General features: G+C 37.6%; 1 protein-coding gene across 1 annotated transcript in view; it reads right to left on the bottom strand.

Moving 5' to 3' along the window:
* TMPRSS15 (transmembrane serine protease 15) overlaps nucleotides 1-27,145 on the bottom strand; it is a 111,824-nt gene that overhangs the window by 17,581 nt on the left and 67,098 nt on the right. The window contains exons 18-22 of the mRNA XM_002927997.1: nucleotides 20,573-20,683; nucleotides 18,915-19,047; nucleotides 3,931-4,026; nucleotides 606-655; nucleotides 262-436 (exon numbers count right to left, since the gene is read on the bottom strand). Coding sequence (XP_002928043.1) covers nucleotides 262-436; nucleotides 606-655; nucleotides 3,931-4,026; nucleotides 18,915-19,047; nucleotides 20,573-20,683 — 565 coding nt within the window. The remainder of the gene's footprint in view (nucleotides 1-261; nucleotides 437-605; nucleotides 656-3,930; nucleotides 4,027-18,914; nucleotides 19,048-20,572; nucleotides 20,684-27,145) is intronic.

The following is a 27,145-nucleotide window of genomic DNA, read 5'->3' as shown; positions in this document are numbered from 1 at the left end:
CTCGTGTAGGTAAGAATTTCAGTTTTTATGTATGTGGGAAACACAAGAGTTGATGCAAGTACCTGATGAAGAATGATTTTTCATTTAACTTTCTCATTTTTATATACGATTTTAACGGGAAAATGACTGGTACTCTGTAATGTCATGAAGAGCTGGATCACATCCCTGATGGGATGATTTTGTGAGGCTGCACGAAACGGGACGCACAGTGTCCGCTGTAGTCCTCTCCCTTGGGAGGGGACACTGTGACGTCACACTCACCCATAGACGCAGTGTGCCGCAGACACCAGCCAGTCACTGCTGACGAGAGAAGCACCACAGAGCAGTTGGCCGTTATAATAAAGACCAACCGCCCAGGGCCAGGCTCCTTCTTGGGCATTATTTCCTCCAACGATCTTTGGGCTGACTTCTCGGGCCACCAGTTTGTTTCCACATGCTATTAAAATAATTGAAGAAAGAGCATCTATTTTATTTTGGTGGATTTCCTCTGATCATGAAAACAGAGTGGATCATTACAAAACAACTTCAGGCACGAGGCCCCACTCTATTCAGAATTTTAAAGGGGAGGCTTGAAGGAAAGAAAACATGACAGAATGTTGACTTACACTTGTGGTTACACTGTAACAGGATCAGTGAATCTTGGAAACACTGTTTACTGTAATAGAAGAACAATTATATTTCAGAAATTGTGCACCTGACATTTTAAAACAGAGCATAGTGTACAATATCTTATTTTTTATAGTAGAATTAACCTTTAAATGTAAGTATTATATATGAAACGTGGAGAGGCTGACAGGCACAGCAGGAATGTAAACTTCAATAGAACTGAGTTTGAGCCCTTAACTCTACCACTTACATTTCATGTGATTTAGATACGTTGCTCAGTGTCCCTGGGATTCAGTTTTGTCGACCATAAAGTGGGGGCAATAGGACTTACTTTACTGGAATTTTGTGAGAAGTAAAAGAAATATTTGCACTGGAGTTATTGTGCCGTATACAGAATGACAATTCAATAAACGATAGTTATTATTAGATTGCTTGAACCAACCTTGGATTTCATCATTGTATAATACAGAATATGTCTCAGTATGGCTAAGCAGACAAATCTTCAGTGCCCTGCACTTTGTGAAGCTGTGTACTCCTCTCAGAAAATTCAACAATTAATGAATCACAGTCCCTGCTTCCAAGGGAAACAAACATATAAACAGGAAAACATAAACTGTAGGCATACATAATTTAAAAACTCACTACTTGTTTAAATATTTGGATATCACATTTTTTTAAAAGCTGAGAATTCTATTTTAAACAAAAATTTAAACCAAGGAAAATAGTTTAAAAGTGTGTTATGCTTCCTGACCACTAGAGATCAGTATAATACAAGGAATTAAAGTACTTGCCCACCCTCTTTCCTGGTGTGGCTACAGGGAGTACTTGTCACGTTGAAACAAACACAAACAACACATGCAATTGCCATGACTTCTATTTGTATATTTAACTGCACCTCTTGTGCATATTATTCAGGTGTTTGAAATTTTAGGGAAAAACAAAACAAAAAACACAAAACGAGACCCCAAATCCATATGAGATCAAGTACAGGCAAAGCGATTCAGTGTTTCTGGAACCTACAGGATAAATTTATTTGAAATTACATGCATTCATCTTGTCCAATTGACATAGCCTTTAGAAGGTAATTTCAATTGAAATATAAAAAATATACTTATGTTTTATTAATAAGCAATGTGCATGCATGTATATCTACGTACATATGAGTGTATCAATATATGTTCCTAATTCTCTAAAGAAGAAGCCCTAATAAACTGCCCTTCTGTTTATACTCACAGTTGGGAGAGAAGCAGTTTCTAGGATGCTTTCCAACATACTTTCAAGTTCATCCAAGCTCTTTTTACAGCTACAGTACTCATCAATGAAAATCCATATTCAAAACAGCTGAGCATTCTTAGATATTAAATGATGCCTAATATTCCATGGTATGTACAAAACTGATGGGATTGTTTTTAGCAAACACAGAAAAGTTTAATAAACTTTAAATTAAAAGTAACTATTAAGTTAACCAGAAAACGGAACTGAACTTTGCCCCTCATTCCCCATGCATTCAGTTAGTTAAACTTTTCATGCGCAAACACACATGCAGGGTCTCAGTGTAGAGGAAGAAATTGCTTAGTCTGGGGTCAGAATGAGCAGTGAATCCACACTTTGTCCAGGTATATTTAGAAAGATTGGAAGGAAACAGAATAATGGTCCTGGCCTTTGGTCCTGGAATCAGAGCTAACTTAGCCTTCTGAACATGAAGAAAGACAATGCCATGATCCTGTGTCTCTCTCTCCGCCCCATGGGGCACTGTTGTGATATAAAGGGATGGATCTATTTCTGTTGTATTGACAAAACGAACTAATTTCTCTCCCAGTATATGCCCAATGACATGGCCTTTTTTGTTGTTGTTGAAAAGGCTTGCTTTTTCCTTCTTCCTCCATCCAGAACTGCTATTTAAAGTGAGCTGTTGCCTTGGGGAATTTAGAAGATTGCACGGTAAGTACAGTGGAAAAGCAGAGGGATGTAGGGTTGCCCAAGCTTTGAAAACTTGTCCAAGTCACTTATCGACACCAAGCTTCTGCTCCCTCGGCCTTAGAGGGCAGCACTACTCTCTAAGTCATAGAACTCCTTTGAGTAACATAAGCATAGACGGTAGGGACATCAGTGATGCTGGCATTTTGTTGATAAGCATGGAATAACTGACTTCTGCTCTGAAACATGCACATAACTGAGATGAATTAAAATTTTTTTTCCTTTCTTCTTTTTCTTATTCTTAAATGTCTACAAGATACAAATAAAAGAAATTTTCAGTGTGCAAGCTGCTCCAGATTTATAATGCCGATGTAAATTTAGACATGCTTCTAGAAGGAAATCTAGAAATCTGCTTTCTCCCTTGAAAATGCTTTGCCTCACCCTCTATGAGACTAATAATATCGGTCAAGGCCCAGCAAACATTCATATGAAACATTCAATTGCAAAGTCCTTGGCACTAAAAATACTCTTTTATCAATTTGTTTTACTGGTTGAGCTCACAGACATGATGACTTTGCATGAATAGCTGAATAATTACATAATTTCATTTTTCACCATTAAGTATGTTATTCAAAAAACTGCAAGCTAATGCACCAGCAATGACATCTTAAATCTTTGTCAGTAGTTATGGCTTCTTCTTGAAGTTACTGTCTCCTCCGCCCGCCAATCCAAAGCTGGCCTTTATAATGGAACTGTAAAATTCAAAAGCCCATTTCAACAAAAAATATCATTAACGCCCAAAGAGAAGAAATGACATAATGTAAGCTAAACAGATCTTTGAATACAGAAAGGGTGTTGCTTTTTAAACATTACCAAATGCTATAAAAATGAACCTAATTTTAAAGAGCAAAAGAGAATATGTAAGCACAACTGTAAGTCTGGTCTCCTTCACTTAATGTTCACGTTCTCTTTGCTAAATACCATGACTTTCCCTCCTCTCTCTTCTCTTCTGTTGATAGCTAATTTGTGTCGCCCTCTTCAGGCAAACAGTGGACTTACTTATCCCAACTCTCACAATTCTATTCTCTGGGGGTTTACCTGTGTATGAATCTGAAGGTAAGGATAGAAAGGACATAGAAGTAAAATTTATTGAATCTCTGTCATTTTGCTGCACAATTGTGTATGCAAGATTTCATTTGACTGTCTTACCATATACATGAGGGTTAGGCAATGTTATCAGATAGGATCAATTAGGTACTATTTGTGATTATCTGAATAATAAAAAAAATAAATAACTTTCAAGATTATATGGCTAGTATATGGTGGCATTAAAATCTGACACGTTTCAAAATCTATCTTCTTTCCAGCCCATGTACAATTAGTCCAAGAACAGATTTGGGGACTCACCTTGGTGTTAGTATTAAGCTGCCAGTAGGGTCTGTGTTTAATTTTACAAATGGTCCATTTCCGGTAGAGAAGATTGGCGTTGATGAGTTTCCACTCCTAGGGAAAGATGCGTGGAGACAAAACAAAAGCATGAATAAAGACCCAAAACCTAAATTTCTAGTTATTTAATGCTGTGGACATTGGAAAAAAATTACGGGATCCCATACAAAAAGACTAACATTTTAATATAAAACTTCAGAAGTTTTATGATCTAAAAGATGGTATAAATCAGTAGAAGAACTGTCCATAATGACATAAAATATAATTTTAATTTTTGTGTAATACCTCTGGTTGTTTGCGCGCTCATATATTACTTAACAAAGTTAAAATCAGTGCATATATTACTTGGGTATCTGATTTTTTTCATTTGACTTTTCTATGTTATTCGATAATTTCCACAATGATCATTTTTAATGACAACCTCACAGAATCACTGCACCATAATTTATTAAACTTTTTTCCTGTCTAGTGTAATCTGTCTTTTAAAAAATGCATGTAGCTTAAGAACAACCTAGTAAAAGAACATCTTCCGTGTTTGCTTTTCCAAATGTTTCTTTGTTCTTGATATTTCATTCAATTCAAAGTCTAACAAGCCCTAATGTAAAGCCAGAAGCTATGTGGTTACTCTAAAAAGAGAACATGTAGCCTGGACCTCCAAGTGTCAACTCATGGGTCAGGGTGGGATAGAAAAAGAAACACTCTTCATGTGACAAAAGACATTACCTTACTAATCTTTCTTATCCCTGAAAACGTGTTACACCCACGCTTTCAACTGTGAATGTAATTAAAGATTTCTTTCTGTTATCCTGACTCTCTTCCCTAGGCTTAGCTGGAAACTTGTTTTTTTTTTTTAAAGATTTTATTTATTTATTTGACAGAGATAGAGACAGCCAGCGAGAGAGGGAACACAGCAGGGGGAGTGGGAGAGGAAGAAGCAGGCTCCCAGCGGAGGAGCCCAATGTGGGACTAGGTCCCGGAACGCCGGGATCGCACCCTGAGCCGAAGGCAGACGCTTAACGACTGCGCTACCCAGGCGCCCCTTAGCTGGAAACTTTTAGCTTCTCAGTTCCAAATCTTGTTTACTGCCTTTCATTTATTTCAGATTTTAAGCCTTGTATAAAACTATGTTTTTAGGTTGGAAACATCACGGTTGCTGCGAACTTCTAATGATATGGTTTTTATCTTTTGGAATAACACAAAAGATTCACCCATTGCCTCTTCAAAAAACGGTCCAATGTCTTCCCCATGCTGTAGCCAACACTGACCCCTTTCTGTGTATAGGGAATTTCCAAGGAACACTTATGGCTGTTATGATCAATAAGAAGAAAAGAACTAGGATGAGAGTATTTCCTGTCTCTTTCAAATGGGACAATATCTCAAAAAAACTGAAAGTGTTTGTCTGGTACCTTTCATCCACTGAACAGAGAACTGGAAAACAGAGCCTATATTTAATGTCCCAGAATTCAGCATCTTGCACTTTAACTTTATAAACAGATAAAAGTAACTCTAGCACCCAAATCAATGACTATTCATTTAATAACACCTGAAATAAATTTGCCAAAGGGAGAATGAGTTCTGTTACTATTATTGTTAAAGATTAAGGCATTCTCTCCAGGTAAGCAGAAGCATCATCTCATTTAAGTATTTATATAAAATGTATTTGTTATAGTTCAGAAATCAAAATAGGCATAAAGATCTCAGAAGCCAGCAGAGGGAACAGAAGCCAGGAATGCTCTGGGTCAGGAAGGACTATAAGAGAGGAACGTTATATTTGAGGACTCATACATTTAGGGAAGAGAGAATGTGCATCAAAACGGATTTAGAGGACTTTGAATTTTACCATTGGTGCAGCTTTTGGTAGAATTTATCACACTAATCTTGGCTTTTAAGACAATCAAAGCACACCTATCCACTTTGATGAGGCTTTAGCGTTGACTTTGTTTGCAGGCTCCTCACGCATCATGATTATTGGTTGACTGGTGCTTGTCTTTGCTGCAAGGGTGGGACCTAGTTATTCTCCATTCTCCCTTCTAGACCTATCTCTTCTTTTATTGCTTTTGGTCATGTTGTTAGGACTTGGTTGGACAGGTCAGGGCCAGGTTCCCCAAAAAGAAGATATGGAATTGGTACAGCTAAAATAAAACAGCATTGACATCCTGTTTTCCAGCTTAGACAGGACCACACTGACATTCTGCTTTGCAGCCTTTGCAGAAGTGACTTCTACAAAACGTCCTAAAACAAGGCAATTAACCATCAGGCATTTGTCCCTATCACAGGCAAGGGGGAGTTAAGACCTAAGCCCCCAGATGTCAGCAAAGGAAAGTCCATCAGCGCATAGACATTAACCTAATAGGTAGAAGGATATGTGACCAAAGCCTTGATTGGCACCACTCAGCACACCCTGATTGCTTGAGATAGTTGGGCAAAACGGCTCATAAAACCCCGTAAACTTGGAAACTCGGAGGGCAACCCTCTCCGGGGCTCCCCTCCCTCTCCAGGAACTTAATATTCCTGCTCAATAGACTTTGCTTTGCTGCCCACCCCTCTTCTTCTGGTCTACCTCTTCGTTCTCCAAGCGGCGTGACCAAGAACCGCGGGCACTAAACGCAGGAAATTCCTGCAACAATATTCTCAATATCATTATTCTTCTGAATTTTTACATGTGTTGGACATTCTTCTAGGTAGTTTTCTATGCTCCTGACTCTCCATGACCAAGGATTTCCGAAGTGTGCTCTCCAGGCAAGCAGAGCCCCCAAAGAAGATGTTAGAAATGCAAATTGCCTTAGTCCCACTTCAGACCCCCTGGTTCAGAAACTCTGGGGGCGGGGTCCAGCCATCTGTCTGTTAAACATACCCTCCAGGTGATTTTGTTGCTTGCAAGTCAAGGAACCCCTGTCAACCCCAAATATAATATCTGTTTTTCACTTGTTCAGAGGTCTGCTTTTTGACTTCCAAAATGACCTCTAGTTACTTGGTAGGCAATTTGTTTTAAGGCACTGATAAAGTTAATTCATATTTCAGGCCCCACAAAATAGAGGCCACGCAGTGGGCGGGCCCACGTCACAAATCTAAATCTGTCAGCCCACACAGGAAGGGCCTCACTGTCAAGGAATCTTCATCTGCACCAATCACGACCTTCCAACTCAGCTTTAGCGAGCTTACTTCACCCCAAAAGATAGGACCTGCTACGCTTATACGGAAATTCCAGACTTCCTAGACAGTCATGCCCGGTCGCCTTTTCTACCATTCTGCAAAACTCCCTCTTGCCCGAAATCACTCAGAAAGGCTGCTCCGCGGCCTGTGAGGCACTGCACCACCCCGATGGGGAGATTGTTTTCCCCTGAATAAAGGACATCAAACTCAACACTAAATTGTTTCCGTTTTGTCATTTGACAAGATTCAGAACTACATAGGGCGACGTCTTGAAGGATAATTCATTAAAAATGTATCTCAGAGGGGCGCCCGGGGGCTCAGCTGGTGAAGCGTCAGACTCTTGGTTTCCGCTCAGGTCATGATCTCGGTGTTGGACTCAACTCTCCGCGGGGAGTCTGCTTGAGATTCTCTCTCTCCCTCTGCCTCTGCCTCTCCCCCTCCCCCTTTACTTCTGCCCCTGCTCCTTCTCCTCTGCCTCCCCCCACAGCTTGTGCGCGCTCTTTCTCAAAGAAATAAATAAATAAAATCTTTAAAAAATATATTTATATATATGTCAGGGATGTGGATTTAACACTTTTCCATGATCTCTACCTGTTTTTTACTCTATCCCTTGACTATCTCTCTTTCTCTCTTTTTTAAGATTTTATTTATTTGAGAGAGAGAGTGCACACATGTGCACAAGTGAGGGGAGGAGCAGAGGGAGAGGGAGAAGCAGACTCCCCGCTGAGCAGGGTGCCTGATGCGGGGCTTGATTCCAAGACCTGGGGATCATGACCTGGCCAAAGGCGGAGGCTTAACTGACTGAGCCACCCAGGTTCCCCTCTTTCTTTTCTTTTCTTTTTTTTTTTTTAAATTAAGTAAGATCTACACCTAACTCTTGACTCCGACGTTAAGAGTTGCGTGTTCTATCAACTGAGCCAGCCAGGCACTCCGACTAGCTCTTTTAACACAGACCCTGAGAAGATGCATTAATATCTCTGGAAATTCAAAACAAAATGTGGACAAAATTAAATTGAAAAAATATTGAAATGTTATTTATAAATATGTTTTTAAAATCTAGTATCTATTTATGACACACTTACCACTGGCATACTATGATGGGATTGGCAGGTAAATTTTTAGCAAAAGCCTATTCTAGGAGAAAAAAAAATGACTAGAGGCAATGCTTTATGAATAAAGAATATTTAGTAAATGCTAATACTTCTACCCTTGGATTCTCAAATGTTGTTCCATAGTGATGTTCTCACTATCTAGCAGAGGGAAAAAAAATTAAGATTATACACACACACGGAAAAAAAGGACATGAAGTTTATATTCTGAGATTGTCTTTACATTTCCTCATGTAAGTCCCAAACTCACATGAGGAAACAGACTGCAGTTAATACTACAGATATATTCTTTTGAATATAGAACATAGAACAGAATAACTGAAACGTTCTTTTGGAAAAAATCATAGAGTATTCATGTAATTAGTTTTGTGTCGTACATACTGATATCAGCAGCCTGAGAGTGGTGTCTAGAGCCATCAGGTCATACAAACATTTCCAGGTGTCAGTGCTGGATGCTAGAATTTGGAATTTAATTTGAGACCGACTACTTGCATTTCAAATCCTGCCAAATTCAACTCATCCTTTTTTTGGACTGAACACAATTTATTCCAGTTTGTAGACACAGTAAACAGAACATAAGCTGCAGAGAAAGTTTGCAATAAACTATTTCTTATTTTAAGAAATGATGGAGACAATAAAATATATTTAAGATGTTCTTGGCAACACAAAAAGTTGGCAACCTTTTATTATCACCATTTATTTTTGAAAAACAAAATCCCAGAACAACTGAAAAATTGAGTTGTTGAGAGAGAATACGCTATATTAAGTTCTGCAGTTAAAGCACGCCATTGAGTCACTCCCTGCCTCAGTTTCCTTTTCTTGCAACAAAACTGGTTTTTAATTTTTAGAGAGGCACTCTGTCAAGATTATGGCTGAGAGTTTGCATTTTTTAACTTCTGAAAATTTCAGCTCTGCAGGCTTAGCGAACTACCACACATTTGCATAGCTGTTTGGAATTGGTGGAAATTCGGTCTCACATAGAAACATGCCCATCTAGCATTACTGTGTTGACATGTTAATGCCTCCTGACTACCTATTTCTTTCTTTCTTTCTTTTTTTTTTTTTTAAGATTTTATTTATTTATTTATTTGACAGAGATAGAGACAGCCAGCGAGAGAGGGAACACAAGCAGGGGGAGTGGGAGAGGAAGAAGCAGGCTCATAGCAGAAGAGCCTGATGTGGGGGCTCGATCCCATAACTCTGGGATCACGCCCTGAGCCGAAGGCAGACGCTTAACCGCTGTGCCACCCAGGCGCCCCCTGACTACCTATTTCTAAACCTTCATTACCATTCGTATAGGTTATGCACCCAGGGCTCCCCTGGCTTCAGGAAAACCTTATTCTATGTGAGAAAAGAAGCATATAAATGCAACCCACCATCATTATTTTTTAAGGTCATATACAGAATATGAAAACACACTCAGAGGTGGATTCTACGGAGCATAAGAAGGGGATTCTGGAGGGTCTTGTACAGTATTAAATCTTCTGTGTCTCTTCTCAGGCCTGCTTGGGTTTCCTCTTTTGTCTCGCTCCTCAGACTGTTATTTGCTGTGATAAGAATTTCTCCCTGAAGCAGGAGCTTAGGTAGGGACGTGTTAAGCTGTTGAACACACTAAAGCTAAACAGAATAATGACAGATGTTGCAAATGCTGCAGCCAGGCACTGTCACTCATTTCACACCCCAAAAGGCTTAAGTCAAGAATGGAGCTAGGTGGGATTATTCTGAAAAGGGTTTTATAGAAGGATGGACCTTCTTCTTCAGATTGGAGGGAACAAAGGGGATTGATTTGGCCGGGCAGAAGGTGGGGAGAGCGTTTGAATAGGCAGGGGAATGGTGAATGAAAGGGGTTTGAGGCAAAGGATGGCAAAGCCTCTTACTCAGAGTCAGGATGTGCTGGTTCCATAAACAGCATGACTGAACTGCACACGTTTCAGCTCCGATTGCTTATTCCTTTACCACATTTATCACAGCACACCTAGAAGTGCCCTGACACTACCATAGTTAGCAAATAGGTAAGCTGAATTATTTTTGGATTTTCTGACCTCAACTCCTAAGATTTTGTAATACACAGAAGGGAAAAAAAAATGCCAATAGAAAAAATTAACTTCACCTAATCAATTTCCTCCTTCATGCAAGCTACTGTATTAAGAACAAGAGAGAAACTGATGGGTCAATCGGTCCATAGCTGTTCTGTAACATGCCACAGATGTAATGATATTAAGAAGAAAACAAATTCCTGGCATTTCCTACCTCAAACGTGGCTAAGAGAAATAAAACTTAGGGGAGATTGTCAGAGACAGGAGCCTTTGGTGAACATCTTGGAGAACATGGTCTTAATCCCTTGTACTATCTCCTTGACTCATTTGTAACTTTATTTTCTTAGCTGCCATTGGAGTTTATTTATTTTTGGGTAGGAGGCATATGACATACACCTCTACATTTACTATGAGGTTTTCTCAGTGCACACATTTCTTTTTTCCAAGTTTTTATTTAAATTCCAGTTAGTTAACATACAGTGTAATATTAGTTTCAGGTGTAGAATTTAGTGATTCATCACTTAAATGCAACAGCCAGTGCTCATCACAAGTGGCCTCCTTACTGCCCTCCCCCATTTAACCCATCTCCCTGGCCCACCTCCCTCCCAGCAACCATCAGTTTGTTCTCTCTAGTTGAGTCTGTTTCTGGGTTTGCCTGTCTTTCTCCTGGCCCATGTTCATTTGTTTTGTTTCTTAAATTCCACGGATGAGTGAAATTATATGGTATTTGACTTTCTCTAATTGACTTTTCTGCTTAGCATTAATACTCTCTAGCTCCCTCCGCGTCATTGTAAATGGCAAGATTTCATTTTTTTATGGCTGGGTAATGTCCATTGTATATATGTGCTACCTCTTCTTTATCCATTCATCAGTTGATGGACATTTGGCTTTCCATAATCTGGCTGTGGTCGATAGTGCTGCTATAAACATTGGGATGCACCGGTGCACATATTTTTTCAATGCATTACTACTTTATAAGGACATGCATGGAGAATTTCCTTTAGAATTTAGTGTCATTGGGGCACCTGGGTGGCCCAGTCTGTTAAACGTCTGCCTTCTGCTCGGGTCATGATCCCAGGGTCCTGGGATCGAGTCCCGCATCAGGCTCCCTGCTCAGCAGAGAGTCTGCTTCTCCCTCTTACTCTGCCCTCCCCTTTCTCATGCACTCAATCTCACTCTCTCAAATAAATAAATAAAATCTTTAAAAAAAAAAAAAGAATTTGGTTTCAGGAGAAATCTGTCTTCCCTATGGAACTGGTAGCATTTATCCTATCTCATAATTAAAGTGACACAATTTTTAATGTTTTCCTTTTTGCACAGGTTTCCAGAATCTCAGACACAAATATTAGCAATTGTGCTGTCCCTGTATATTTTATAGATTTGTGTCTTTATTTCTTCAGACCTTATTTTCAGCTACTATTCTATTAATCTTACTGCACATATCCTTTGTTATAAATCACCTCAGCTTCTTTTGAAAAGGTGAAGGTATAAAGAAAAAAGAAGATGGAAGGAAATGAGAAAAGAAGGAAGGGAATAGGAAAGGAGGAAGGAAGCAAAAAATAAGGAAGAATGAAAATAAGGGAAAGAGGAAGAAGGAAAAATTAAAGAAAGGGACAGAGGGTATTTTCCATTAGATTTTATCGATTTTATTCAAAATGGCCCTTGGTCTCATAGAATATACAGCATTATTTCCAGGTTGAGGAGTTGGAAATAACTTATAGAAGGGAAATAAAATGAACATAAAAACTTTTGTTATTCATTTCACAGGGCAAAAGTTTTCTCCTGTTCTCAACTATTTCTGTTTTAGAATATAGAAGCTTCCTCACAAATAACAGTGTCTAAGGATACTAGTCCTTTATCTGGTATGTCATTTGCAAATATCTTCTCCCATTCTGTAGGTTGCCTTTTAGTTTTCTTATTGTTTCCTCTGCTGTGCAAAAGATTTTATCTTGATGACTTCCCAACAGTTCATTTTTGCCTTTGTGTCCCTTGCCTTTGGAGACGTATCTTGCAAGAAGTTGCTGTGGCCGAGGTTGAAGAAATTGCTGCCTGTGTTCTCCTCTAGGATTCTGTTGGCTTCCTGTCTCACATTTAGGTCTTTCATCCATTTTGAATTTATTTTTATGTATGGTGTGAAAAAGTGGCCCAGTTTCATTCTTCTGCATGTGGCTGTCTGCACTATATGTTAATTAACTTGAATTTAAACAAAACAAAACAAAAAACCCAAAACAAAACCAGCATCTAAGGAAATGATAAAGGATATTGGCTTGTGTGTAATGAAGTGAGTAAAAAAAGTCTTTGAATAAAAAAAAAAGTCTGTACCAGACTTTTATAGGCTAAAGAGCTATATGTTGTAAAAAATTTATTGGTAGATGACTCAAGTTGTGCCAAACATTAGAGATATTTTCTTAACCCTTTATATGTATGATTATAGTCTGAACAATTTCCTTGCCATATAAATCTCTCTGGGGTTACAAAATAGCCACTAGAGTAGAAGTCAAAATAAGAATTAAAGACAATGAGAATTCTCCCTGAATTGTATGTGTGTATAAATACAACATTTCATATAAAAGAGTCCCTTAATTCCCAATAATTAGTTTTCAAATACTTAGTGGGAGAAATCAGAAATGAATTTTTCGGAGAAAGCAATAATACCAGGCTGTGGTTGGTGAAAACCAAGCAACAGATTTTTTCCCCCCTTTTAACAATATCCTTCTTATAAAGGTTTCTTTAAACTCTCTACTTTTGTTTTGATCTACTGGGCAAGAAAGGTTTTTTTAGAGAAATTAAAATAGACTGGTGTCAGAAAGACAAATGAAGAAGTCCTCTGGATTAAGTCAGAGATGGTCCCCTTTTGTTTTTGATACCAGACGAAACCAAACTGCCAGATTTTAGAGATGGTTTGTATAAGTTCTCTGGTTTCTACTGAAACAAGTACACAAAATTTCATGGGTTCCTTTGAGACAACAAGATCGCGGGGACTCTGCAAAGACCCAAGATCTCTAGGCCCCACACTAGCCAAGGTCTGGGGTCTGTGAAGCTACTTGTTGTTCGTGATAATAAGTAAGAGGTTTGTAATTAGATCAGAAATAATTACATATTAACTTTTATTAACCTTTAATCGAAATTTAGTCCTTCCTTCTTATACAAATGTAGGTGACTAACCACAACATTGATAGCAACACCTATAATTTTGTGACCAAAACAAACATTGCAGTTGGTGCATACATCTAAAAATATCATTTATGCTCATTTTTTATCTTAGAGTAATCATTAGAACCACCAGCATATCTTATCCAATGCCTAAATAAATACATAATACCATATCATATTTAAAATATTTTGCTAGTTATTTTTTTATTTTTATTAATTTTTTTTTTTTTTAGAGAAAGAGAAAATGCCCGTGAGTTGGGGGGTAGGCAGAGGGAGAGAGAGAATCTCAGGCAGACTCCATGCCTAGCACATGGCTCCTGTGGGGAGTCCCTTGCAGGGCTTGATCTCACGATCCTCAGCTGAGCTAGTGTCCAATGCTTAACCAATTGGGTCACCAGCAGCCCTTTGATAGTTATTTTTTAAGGAAGTTAATTTCCTTTGTGATTATGTGTATTTTATTTTTTACACTTAAATATACAAATCAAAGAAGAAGTTAGTAAGTTTCAGCAGACTGCCAAAAGAGTCCATGACATGCAAAAGACGGTTAAGAAAGCCTACCCTGGATTGCGGTTCTCAAACTTCAGAATCACCTGAAGGGCTTGTTCAAACACAGTTTGCCAAGCCTACTCTAGACTTGCCCATGAGTAGGTCTCAGGTGCAACTCCAGAACTGGCATTTCTGTACATTCATTCCAGGCTTGCAGATGCCGTTAGTTTGATCCTAAAAATCCAACGTCAAAACCATTGACCACACTGAATCCAAATGTCTGGGTAAAAGACCGGGTGATTCTAACTATACCCAGGTTTGGGGTTGCTGATCCCACTCTTGGATTACAAATCAGTTGTACACTTGCTTTCACTCCCTTGCCCATTACAGACAGAATTTCCTACACGGTGCTTTTCATAATCTGGTAAACGATAAATTTACTAAATATGAATCTTAGAAAGTTACAAAATTACTATGCATTTGCCACAATTATTTTCTCCTTACATATTTTTAGTTAATTCATTTCTAATTTTAAAATAGGAAAAATATCAGAGTTATAGTTAAAATGATCAACTTTTTTGCTTGGTCAATTAAACCAAGTAAAATTAATTTTTTCTACCATCTTGCCCACAACATGCCCCATCTCACCCTAGGAAAGTAGCTAAGATTATGATAAAAGTTTCCTTTGGTGCTAAACTTTCAAATTAAAAACTTAAAATAATAGACAATAGTATTTCTTTCTTTCTTTGTGCAGCTAGCAAATACAAAAATAAATCATTTAAAGTTAAAGTTAGTAGTTAAATTTTTTCTACTAATTCCTGTATCTTATCTTTGTTATTGTTCTGTGTTAAGGCTTTTCCCACATAGTTGAAAATCTGGGGACAATGACAGGAGGTATGGACAAGAATAGGAATACTTTTTGCCTACCAATTTTTAAAACTACTATGAAACACAGGTCCTATTTTCAGTTTTCCAGGACCCAGCGTTAAATTGTGGATACAAATTGGTGGTGGTGCCTATAGAGGCTATTAAGTCACTAATGCTCTGTTTATTTGGAAGGCTTATAAAAACAACACCTTACCCCCTCTCCCCAGTTTCAAAACACCTCTGAAATGGAAGAACTTGAAGCAATTCTTTTTTTTTTTTTATTTTGGATTTGAGAATGAGAGGCTCAACTTGAGGCTTCTGACATTGGAACTGACAGTATCTTGCACGGGACAGCTACTGAATTTAAAAATTAACAGCAGCTCCCCATAAGCAGCCTGATAGGGGAATGTATCACCAACTCTATTTTTAAGACGTTAGTATTTCCTAAATTCTGTGAAGCTGCACAGCATGGATGACTTCTAGTTTTTAATGGCTTGGCAAGGCAAACCCACCACACAGTTCATTTATTGGGTTAGTAACGAGGTAGTGTGCTTTCCTAGGAAATGTTTTAAAAATCATTACCCTAAGTTTAACATTTATCCTTGCATTGGTGTAAAATGTTTCCTTTCACACTTTGATCAGAGACGTGAAAGTGTTATTTAAAGTACTTTTTTACTTATGCATGCTATAAATGGCAGGGAATGAAAATGTTTCATTTAAAAGAGGGAAGGCTGATGAAATCTGTCTCACATGATTTACTAGAATCTTTGGGGAATTGCATTTTGTACCCTATCTGCATAAATAATCTTGAGAGACTACAGTGCCTTTTTAATAAATTGACTCCTAAATTACTTTCCACTGTAGCAAACACATCATTTTAAACTCACTAAGTTTTCTTTCAGTTACCGTGCGCCAGTCTAGACACATTCTCATTAAGGCTATAACTTTTTTTTCAATTACTAGAGCACGATGGAGACTATTTAACAAGTGCAGGCCCAAAGATTAAAGTATTTGCAGAGATTACCTGACTCATTTCTGAAGAAAGCAAGTGCCTGACCTTCATCAAAAATACTGTATCTAAGGCAGTGGGATATACTATTTGCTTGACACACACTAAAAAATCTAGTTCTTTGTCCCTGTCTCCTGCTGGAAGGACTGTGATTCATAGGATATGAGGTCAGTGAACTAGAGAGTAAAATCTGCCTGGGGAAACATGTAAATAGTACACAGTTGTGTGGGATTGCTCTCACCCACTCAGCTCACCCTGTTTTCTAGAACACCTTCCCTGACATGCCCAAAGTGAGTGATTCTCTTCTACCACATTGTATGTATCATGTTACATTGTCATTACCTTTGTATGTGTCTGTCCCCACCATATTTAAAGCCAAACCCATGTTTTACTCATCTATGGAACAGACACAATATCTTTGTTAATTCTTAAATTTCTGATCTGGGAGTAATCAAAATAATACCTTTATATCAGCAACTGTTATAAAGATATGTTTCCTTTGTAATACATTCTCTCATGCAATTGTAGGAATCCCTAACATATTTCATTCAAATTTTAAAAACTTCTGTCAATGAAGATGTTGATATTTTAATCTCTGTAAATGATTCATCTTAACCCCATATGTCCTCCAGGAAACTCTTTAGTTAAGATTCCCAACCAGAAGGAAGGAACTCCTGTGTCTGTAACCATATAAGATGCTGGGATCGATGGTGAATTGGAACACAAGTTCTGGTACAGTGAACGCTCCACCATGCAGGGCATGCGGATTCATCACTTGTGGAAACAAGGTCAAGTTACCAATCTGCTTAGCTTAATCTTTACTACATTCCTGAGTCTATAAAACAATTCCTAAGAATTGCTGACAAGTTCAGTAGTGAAAGCAAATGACTTCCTAGGGCTTCACGTGTATGAACTTATGACTATTGAAATAAAATCAAAATTAAAGTATGAATCTGGAATCCATGCCACTTACCCAGTACTTTACTTAAGTGAGAATAAATAAACAACTGTCAGTTTCAATGTTCCGTTGACCCTTCATCAAAAAACATAATTCCCTCTACAGCTTACCTCCCTCTAAGCCTCTTTATGTCTCAAAGTTTCCCATGTTGAAAGAATTTTTGTTAGAATACAAGCTATAATGTATTATAAAAACAATAATATATAAAGTGCAAGAAGTCTCTGATTAATGCATATACATCAAATTGAGGACTATTTACATAATGAATGATAAAACTCACATCCTCCCTTTGCTCTTTATTGGAATTTGTTTTCCTGATGAGGTTGACATCACTTGAATGAGGCTTAAAGCTGGGGAGTTCACATTCTGAATGAACAGCATTTTAGGAAGTAAAGGAAGTTGAAAACTCTCAATTCAAATTGTGAGAAATTATGGGGGCATTTCTGACACTCTGAATGGGACCTCAACACATTTTCCTCTGGTAAAATACCTATATGTGGTGGTTAGGCACTAGATTGGCATTCATATACAATGTAACTCTCCCAGTCTACTGGAAATTAAATGGCCGTTATAGATTACACCAAGACTTATCACTGCATTAATGTTACTTCTAATGGAAAATGTGTCTTGGGTTAAAAAAATAAACATTTCAAAATAAATTTTGAAAACCTGTGTATAGCATGAAGACTATGTGATTATTAATCAGCTAAAAAGAAGGGCCCTTTATAAAGAAAGCAATCAATTACCTTTGATTTTGCTGAACTAGGAACAGTTGAGATCATTGCCAAATGCTGAGGGTATGTGTAAATGCTGACTTTTTCACTTTATCCAAAATTTTTAGAATGGATTAGAAAATCACTCCCCATCAGGACAGAAGGAAAATGATAATGATCTATAGTTGGACAACTTTGGGCATTTAGATAGCTAGGTATTTCTATTTTATATGCACGTATATTTATATGTAGTGAATCATCTATTGCTTTAACAAATGTTTATTTAATACCTATATTTTGAGACAATGATAAGTCTGAATGTTAGTAATGCAGTAATGGATAAAATAGGCATAGTTCCTATATTTATAGACTTTATAGTTTAAAATGACAAGACAAACTAGTAAATAATATAGTGCTATAAGTGATAAAATAACCATCCATGATCTAATATGGTTAAATCTCCCAAATCATGAATACCAAAGGATCAGAATGCTGAATTCGAGTTGACTATGCAACTTAAAAGAAGCAGATTACTATTACTATCCCCTTCTATTTTAAACCTCATTATTTTTGAGATTTATGGGAAAGTAAAAAAATGAATATGGTGAACCTGTATATTTGATGTATTATATTATGACAGACTGGAACTATAATAAATTTTAGGTGCATCATTAATATGGAATTATCATTTTCTTTTTTTTTTTAAAGATTTTATTTATTTATGTGACAGAGAGAGACAGCCAGCGAGAGAGGGAACACAAGCAGGGGGAGTGGGAGAGGAAGAAGCAGGCTCATAGCGGAAGAGCCTGATGTGGGGCTCAATCCCACAATGCCGGGATCACACCCTGAGCCGAAGGCAGACGCTTAACCACTGAGCCACCCAGGCGCCCCTGGAATTATCATTTTCACTATGCTTCTTCAAAAATTTTGAAATTTTACATAACTTTTCTCATAGTAATTATACTGCTACAGATTTTCCAAAAGAATTATTACGGAAATGTTGCAAAGATATAGCAAAAGCATGTTCTCTAAGGACCCTCGTGATTAGTTTTATACACACACACACACATATATATATATATATATATATCTACACATACACACAGTGGTACAGCGTAATGTAGAGTATTTCATTTTCTTTGATATTCTATAGAAAATATAAATGACATAAGAAATGCTCGTGTGTAAGCAGACTACAAAACAGCAAAATACAATATTTTGTACGATTTTATAATACAGTATTCCTATACACTTACGTTTATATCATATTTATAAAAAAGCTATTAACAGTGGTTGTTTTTGAGAATGGTGTTAATCAAGATTTTTATTTTCTTCCTTTTCCTCATGTGTATTTTCCAAATTCATAACTTCCATAAATTTTAAATGTCTTAGTAAACCCAATTTGATGCCAATAAAAAAGTTTGAGAATCTCTTAAAACAGAGCTGAGTAGAATTACTTACCCTAGTCCCAGCAGCTGACAGACATCATTCGAAATCTGGGTGGTCCAGTTGTCAGCACAAGCTACATGCCACATGCTCAGGATTCGGAACTGCACCAAACCATTGCTGTTCATCGTGCCATTGAAAAGGCGCACTAAAGAGAGTCAATCACACACAGGGTCACTTTGACCTAAGTTGTTAAAAGTAAATGATGGGTTCTAAACTACACGTGTTGGGAAGCCTGAGTAGCTCAGTTGGTTAAGCGTCTGACCCTTGATATCAGCTCAGTTCATGATCTCAGGGTCCTGAGATCGAAACCCCCCAGGCTCTATGCTGGGGGTGAAGCCTGCTTAAGATTCTCTCTTCCCTTCCCTTTGCCCCTCCCCCTTCCCTGCTTTCTCTCTCTCTCAAAAAAAAAGTAAAGTACATGTGCAATGTTCTTAACATTTAGAGTTTAGAAATTGATTGTAATTTTTCTTAAGAGCGTGTTGACAAATATAAATTTGATAGACTTAACTTTGCTCTTTCATATAGCTATAAAAATGGGAAAGGCAGAGATATGGGAGTTTATTGCCTATCAATGCAGAAAATAAGCAGAATAAAAAGTTACTTGTGAGGAGCATGTCTTACGAGCTAGTCTCTGAAAGAAGGAAAAGTCAAGTTCAGAAACAACTTTAAGCACTCTCCCCCGCCACCCCCCATTTCTTTCTCTAGAAACTAGTTTCTTTGGCCTTGTTCTTTAGCTGTTTGGTTTCTGTCATCTTCCCCACCCTCTTACAAGCATGTTGGATAGAGTACAAAGGCTGTGAGTGGCTAGGCAGGGACTGGGCCAAGCTAAGATAATTCATCAAACAGGTGAAACATCAGCCATGATAGTTTTACCACAAACACCATACTGTAATTTTGTAAGTCAGTGTTATTGTTTACATTTTTTTTCCTATTCTGAGCAAAGTAAGCACTGACTTTAAAATTAGACAGACTTAAGCTGAAAAAGCAACTCCAGCCCTTACAAGGTGTGTGGTCTTTGACAGCCACAGAACTTCTCCAAGCCTCAGGTTTCTCGTGGCTAAAAAGAGCTAATTATTATGTTCAGATCGTTTTACAGTGCTCAGTTGTAGTGTGTGACACATAATAAGTAGCATTCCATATTTGCTTAGAAATAAAAGCAAGGCATAGTAACAGTAGCCACTGCCCATCACATTACAGAGATCTAGAAGCGGGCCAGACCGAGGACTCAACAAAGCAGGGGGAGTAGGTACCGAAGAACGGAGGACGCAAGGGACCAAGTGTAACACAGCTCTAAGTAAACACGAGGGGGTCTCCCGTGCAGGCAATGGGCAGAGTATCACAGCCATTAAGGGCGGTACGAGAGGGCCTGGTGCAGGCCATTGTCTCTGTGATATTTTATACTTTCTATGTCAATATGGGTTGTCCTAGACTTAAAGTTACTAAATGTAGTCAAATTTAAATGGACAAACAAACAAAAAACAGGGGTCTACATGTGAACTTTTCTCCTAACCAGAATAACGCTGGAGGTGCTGAAATCGCTGGGGGATGACCACACCCAAAAGCACTAAAACGTGTCCCGATAAACACACTCCTAATCTTTCTTTTACGTTTGTAGAAGCCAAATGTAGAGGCTGAAGCGACAAAAGTGTTTTCCTAAAAATAGAACGTACCGCAGTGTGCTTCATCTGAGCCATCCGTGCAGTGCGGAAGACCGTCACAGAGGCTCACCAGTGGAACGCACTCTCCATTCTTACACTGAAAGTAGTCTTCCTTGCAGGGCTCTAGAGAGAGAGGATATTCATGTGTGGGGTGAAGAGGTGACAAGCAGATGATCCTGTGGTGTCCATCCCATTTCTGCTGCTTTACACATCAGTCTTTTCCCGCAGTGCACGGTTGAGCTAGGTTTAATATCAACCAAGACTATATACACTTAGTTGCTCAGAATAGCTCTGCAATAATAGTGTCGGAGCCAGAGATGTGGCTTGAGACAAGTGTGGATAAAACCTTAGGCATCTTCTTTGCAGCAGAGCACAGGGAAGTTCTAAGAGATGGCTAAGAGGTTTAGGATACACCCTCCCTCACAATCTCTGTTAGTCTTTTCAATAAACTCCTCCACCCCGAACGAACATGCAAGCAACCACCATTGGAATGTTACACAAGCATAAAAAGATTTATTGATTCCACCATCCAAATGATACATCCGAACCTATACTATAGAGAAATGTGGAAGTTGCCTTTGGGTGGGACCAAAGTTAGACCAGGCTGGAAACAGTGAGATCAGTTAAAGCATGGGTCAGGTGGGGAAAAGTAGTCACAAAGAAATGGAATGTCTGCATTAGCAGTAATTGGTTAGGAACTTAAAGAGGGAGCTCCAAATAAGTAAGTCAGGATCGGAGTCAAGAGAATGTGATTGGCATATGAAGAAACAGAAGAAAAATGAAAAGGCTGGACAAGGAGGGAACTGAGTGGATCTGGAGGTAGCTGGTGGTTTCAAGAATTCGAGTCGTGCAAAAATAGGCCTACTGGACATATTCATTGTTTGAGGAAAGAGGATGTTGCCATTTCCGGGAACTGTTTGATCTTACAGGGTTTTATGCAGGGAGAGAGGGTCTGCTCCCTCAACATGTTTTCTAATTGTGGGCTGGGGAAGGATCGCTACTTGGCAGTACTAGGATCTCTGTTGAAGGCCACATGGGATTTGGCTTCCCCGAGAAGGGAGATAGTAGTTGGGTTTGGAGAGGCTTGATGTTTCTTCCCCTACATCATGCATGGGTGATCATATGGGGAAGCAACACTTGATAAAAATAAGGAAGAGGGAAACCTATATTTTGAAAGCTATTATGTATATTACTCATAAACTATTATATTGTTTTCAAGGAGACACAATTCTTGTTAAAGTGGTTTCAAAACTGAACTGTATTAACCTCCGTATGGACTTCCTTAATTTATATTGACCAAATGTAATGGCACTTGAATCATTCCTGTTGTTTTAAATCTAGGTTGTAGCCCCAAATCTGAGAGTACCAATCAATACTGTTACACTCTAAAAGGAGTTACTAAATGTAGCCATACTGCACTTACTAAAACAAACAAAAAACCCAAATTGGTCTAGCAACTACCAATACTCATCACCTGTTTCCAGCTATATACATATATAAAAAGAGGATTAAAGTTTCTTCTAAAAAAAAGACTGCATAATGTCCTTGAAGAAGAGCGTTTTCAAGGGAGAGAGGGGAAGATGGTGCCATCCAGCACACCAAGTGAGGAAAGCTCCAAGACAACAATTCATATTGAGTTGCCTTAAAGGAGGAAGCCCATCATGCACACCCCACCTGAAATGTTTTTACACTGAAGAATCACAAGGGCTGGTGCTTCCATGGGATTAATGCAGGAGCTTTCAGGCTTTTTTGTCAACTTGTGTGTGTGTGTATGTAACTAAATTAAACACCCTATTCTGTTCTATTCTTTCTATTCTATTCTATTCTATTCTGAATTTTATTCTATTCTATTTTATTCCATTCCATAATAAGAAATACTGGTCAAAACCAGATAAATTGATTTCATGATCAGCTTTTTGAAAAATGTCAGACTAAACTGAAGTATAGTGAATAACTTCATAGGAGGTGGTGACTTTAGTTTCTTAAAAAGTTTGTGGGCATATAGCTGTACAAATAAAGATTTATGCTCACTTCCTGTGTAATGAATTCAAAGTCAGAAGTTAAGCTGGAACTTCCCTTGATGGTAGTTAGGAACCAGGAGAGAGAGTGGCAGTGAAAATAGCCTAATTTTCTCCATGTGGGAAAAGTGCATGAGCTTCCTTTTGACCAATGACACTGGATAATTGAGTGACAGCTGCCTTACAGGACAAGCCGTCTCCAACAGAAAGTGGAGAGATAGAAGCTGGGGGAGGGGGGAGAGTATAGATTAGGAGCTGAGTAGGGCTATGGGAGATTGTCTAGGAAGAGTATTACTCATGCCAACAGTGCAGGAGTCTCAGGGAAGCGGGGGCAGGAGAGGAATGCTCCAAAGAACCCACAGTTCTGTCCTTCAAAGGAGCTAGCATTTGGCCAGGAGCCACTGTTAGCCAAAATAAAAATACAGTGGTGATAGAATTTTACTGTTTGCCTCTCCTCGGACACTACAGCTATAAGAATATGGAAGGGAAAGAAGGTGGAAAATGAGTCAAAGGCAGTATTTCTGCTCTCCTCTACCTTAACTTGTTAGACTAAAGTTTGTCCCAGAACTGGGAGATGAAAGAAACTTTGAACTAGATGATATTAAAGTTTTGATGCTGTATTTGACAGTACATCTTAATATCTAGAAGTGAGTCTTAATTACCCAGTTAAGAAAATTTAATACCTAATATAACTAGGAGAGTGAAGAGATCTGCCCGAAATATCCAGGGGCCAAAGGGAGATTTGAAATAAAGTAGGTGGAGAAAAAAGAAGCTTCTTCTATTTACACTTTTGTTGAGTCCATTCTATAAACTGAATATACAGTTTACTAACTGAAATGCCCGCATCTTTAAATGCCTGGCATAAAGTGGGAAATCAGTAATATCTGTTTAAACATTAAGAGAATTAATTCATGTTAAATGAGCAATATGCCTCAAAGTTCAGTACGAACCCTAGTAACAGAGTTGACATGATATAAATACATTTTTTAAATTCAGCAATTAATTGGCTAATAGTGACTATTGATTTGCAAAACAGAAATATATTCTACAAATTATGAGATAAAATATGCTTGCTTGTGTTTGAATGGTGGCTAAAATATAAGCTCTGGAATCTTATGACCTTGTTTTAAACTGCAATTTAGCCATTTTCTTTATGTTTATGTTCAACCTCGAGCAAATAAATTACTCTTTCTGAGCCTTAGTTTCTTTGTCCAATGGGAATAAATACTATTATGTCTTGGGTGTATTCTGAGAGTCAGTTAAAGAAAATAAATGTATTTGGGGGGGTGCCTGGGTGGGCTCAGTCAGTTAAGTGTCGGACTCTTGCTTTCAGCTCTGGTCATGATCCCAGAGTCCTGGGATCGAGCCCCACATCGGGCTCCCTGCTCTGTTGGGAGCCTGCTTCTCCTTCTCCTCCTGGCTCCTGCTATCTCTGTCTCTCTCTGTCAGATAAATAAATAAAATCTTTAAAAAAAAAGAAATGTATTTGGTATACCAGTATGAATATATTGAATGTTCAATGAATAATATTCTCAACAGCAAAAAGAGTAACACTTAGCAAGCATCCCTTTCACTGATATTTTAAGTTAACGTTCTCACTTCCATGTTCCAGTTGCGCTCCTTTCCCCTCAGATAACCATATCAAAAAACAAGAAAGCATACTTAATCTTTTCCTCTGCTTCTCTTAAAATAATAATTGGAGTTGTTTCTACTTTATTGTAAACTTTGAAGCTTTGCAACCCATACTACGTCACATTAATTAAAAAAATATTTTAAGGAAGACATGGCTGGACTGGTTGCTTCTACAAATCTCTACCCCAATGAGAGAAGTAGGTTACATATATCAACTATAACACCATTAGGGATGTTCTTGTAAATGTAATTATCAATTTGTTTCACAAATACATAGTTTTTAACCAGATTAGTTAGATGATAAATGGGCAAAGCCAATTTCATATTCTACAGGCAAGCATTAATATTTTTACAGACTTTACATTTTACTCTCCACTATTAATTTTCCTTTAAAAAGCAAGAAGGCTTAAAACTAGGTATACATGTATTTGTATTTGTATATTCTATTTTAAATCTATACTTTGATATATATTATATTTATTTAAAAAGTTGACAGCCTAATTACATATCCATGATTAAATATCTTAATGCAAAATGTTAGTCACGATGAGTTATTTTTAAATTATCTCATTACTTTGTTTTCATAGCTTGTTAAAATCATTATGTAAAAATGAGTTCTCAATGCCAATAATTTAATCATAGGTAAGTTTATTGATTATTTTACTCATTTACTAGTGTCATCAGGCTTTATTTATTTAGTAAAGCTCATATTTGGTGAATGGAAATTTAAATTTCTGAATGAAAATATGAATGAATACATGTATAAAGATCTGAAAATTATAATTTATTTATTTTTGTGCTGTAGCATGAAGCTGTTGTGGTTATATCCTATGAATCTAGAAAAAAAAAACTTGCTTTTGTAAAATGGATGCATTCAATGAAAAAATGCTGAATGGGGCAAAATGATCTCTTGTTGCTGCCCTGAGTAGAAATTATAAATTCTGAAGAAAGTGTGAATAAACTCTTTCAAAATTTTCCTTACATGCACGAACGGGATTCCGATTCTTTGCAACATATAGTAGTTCTGCTTCATTAAGAAGCCTGTAATCCAGAAGTGTAACTCTCTGTGGCCTCTGAAATCTTACTTCCGATCATTTTATGCCCATAGTGAGAGAGGGAAGAAGAAATATTGCAAAGAATTGAATTTTCCCATCTTCTTTTTATGAAGTCTCCAGTAGCCCTGCCTCATTTAGTCAACATATGCTTGGCTTTAGATGGAACCGAATTGATCTCTAAGGCACATACCACACAATCTGGGGAGGGCTCTAAACCCCTAAATGTAATCAGCTGCCACTTCCACCGTTGCCTGATAAGCACTACTGAATTCCAAATTAAGACCTTGAGCATCAGAAAAGAGCAATGAGGGGACGTTTATGGGGGACAGATCTTAATAAACCTATATTTCATATGCTCTAGTTTAATTTACAAGGAAATGCTAAAAATAGGATAAGGAAAGGAGATACAAAAATATGCTATAAAATTGTTTTATATTTCAGTTGAATGCAATGGAAGGTGCCCTTAAAATACCTCAGAAGATAAATGATGTACATAAACGCTGAAAATTCGTGATATCCTTTTTGTACTTCTTTCTAAAATGCTCCTCAAAGCAGGGCACCATATAAACAGATAAGTATGCTCAATCTCTCTTTCCATTACCAGCTTGATTATCTTCCACTGCCAATTCCCTGTTTCTATAATTGCTTTCCCGTCTTTTGGTGTAAAAATCCCGCTGGGAGAAGATTGTGCTGCTGACGACTCATTCACTCTATTCTCTACTCCGCAGCAGCATCTGTCCCCTGTCCAGGAGGCTTGGGAAACCACGTTCCCAGAATATTCGCCACACAGTGCTGGTCATGGAAGCCTCCATTCTAGCTTCATTCAGGAATTCTCCCTAAATGATTTGTTTCTTGAATAACAAAATCATAGTAATATCAATCTAGCAAATGAGTAAACAAATATGAACAACCCCTACACCAAAAACGTGGGATCTATTTCGTGTTAGAAGGAAAAGATTGTGCTCTTTAGGCTTTACCTTGAGTAGAATTGCTTGTGACATTTTTCAAAATCCTTGGTGTTGTATTTATCTCATAGAACTCTACTAAAAACCAGAAACTGTCATATTTTTGTTGGAAGAGATTTATTGCTGTATTTTGTTTTGTGATCTATTCTTTGCACCTCTTTCCTTTGCTCTCATTTAAGTTTTTAAAAAAATTTTTCTCTAAAATTTTGTATCAAAATGGTTTCTTTTTTGCAGATGGTGGAATGCCCAATAATTATTCCAATTGTTCGGATTTATGAAAAAAAATCCATTTCCCTATTGGTTGGAGTTAGTTTTTTATCTCATTAATTCAGTTGGTTTTATAATTCATCTTTATTTCTTTAAAAATATACTTTTTTCTTATTATTTATTTATTTATTTATTTTCTTTCCATTTCTAAGAGTTTGGCTTTTTAAAATTCCACCTACATGATATTATGTTGTATTTGTCTTCCTTTGACTTACTTCACTCAGCATAATGCCCTCAAGGTTTATCCACGTTGTCACAAATGACAGGATTTCCTTCTTTCTCAGAGATGAATAGTATTCCACTGAATATAATGTACCACACCACTTTGATCAATTTATCTGTAGGCTGACACAGGTTGTTTCTAGATCTTGGCTATTGTAAATAACACTGCAAGGAACATGGAAGTACAGATATCTCTTCAAGATTCTGATTTCATTTTCTTTGGATTCATACCCAGAAGTGGGATTACTGGATTCTATGGCAGTTCTAATTTTAATTTTTGTGGCACCTTTATAATGTTTTCCCTAGTGGCTGTACCAGTTTGCATTTCCATCAATAGTGTGCAAAGGTTCCCTTTACCCCACATCCTTACCAACACTTGTTATTTATTACTTGTCTTTTAAAAAATGGCCATTTTAACAGGTCTGA

This window comes from Ailuropoda melanoleuca, chromosome 1 (genome assembly GCF_002007445.2).
Source record: "Ailuropoda melanoleuca isolate Jingjing chromosome 1, ASM200744v2, whole genome shotgun sequence".
Taxonomy (NCBI): domain Eukaryota; kingdom Metazoa; phylum Chordata; class Mammalia; order Carnivora; family Ursidae; genus Ailuropoda; species Ailuropoda melanoleuca.
Note: the sequence above shows the minus strand (reverse complement) of the source record. Positions and strands in the feature narration are given on the sequence as shown.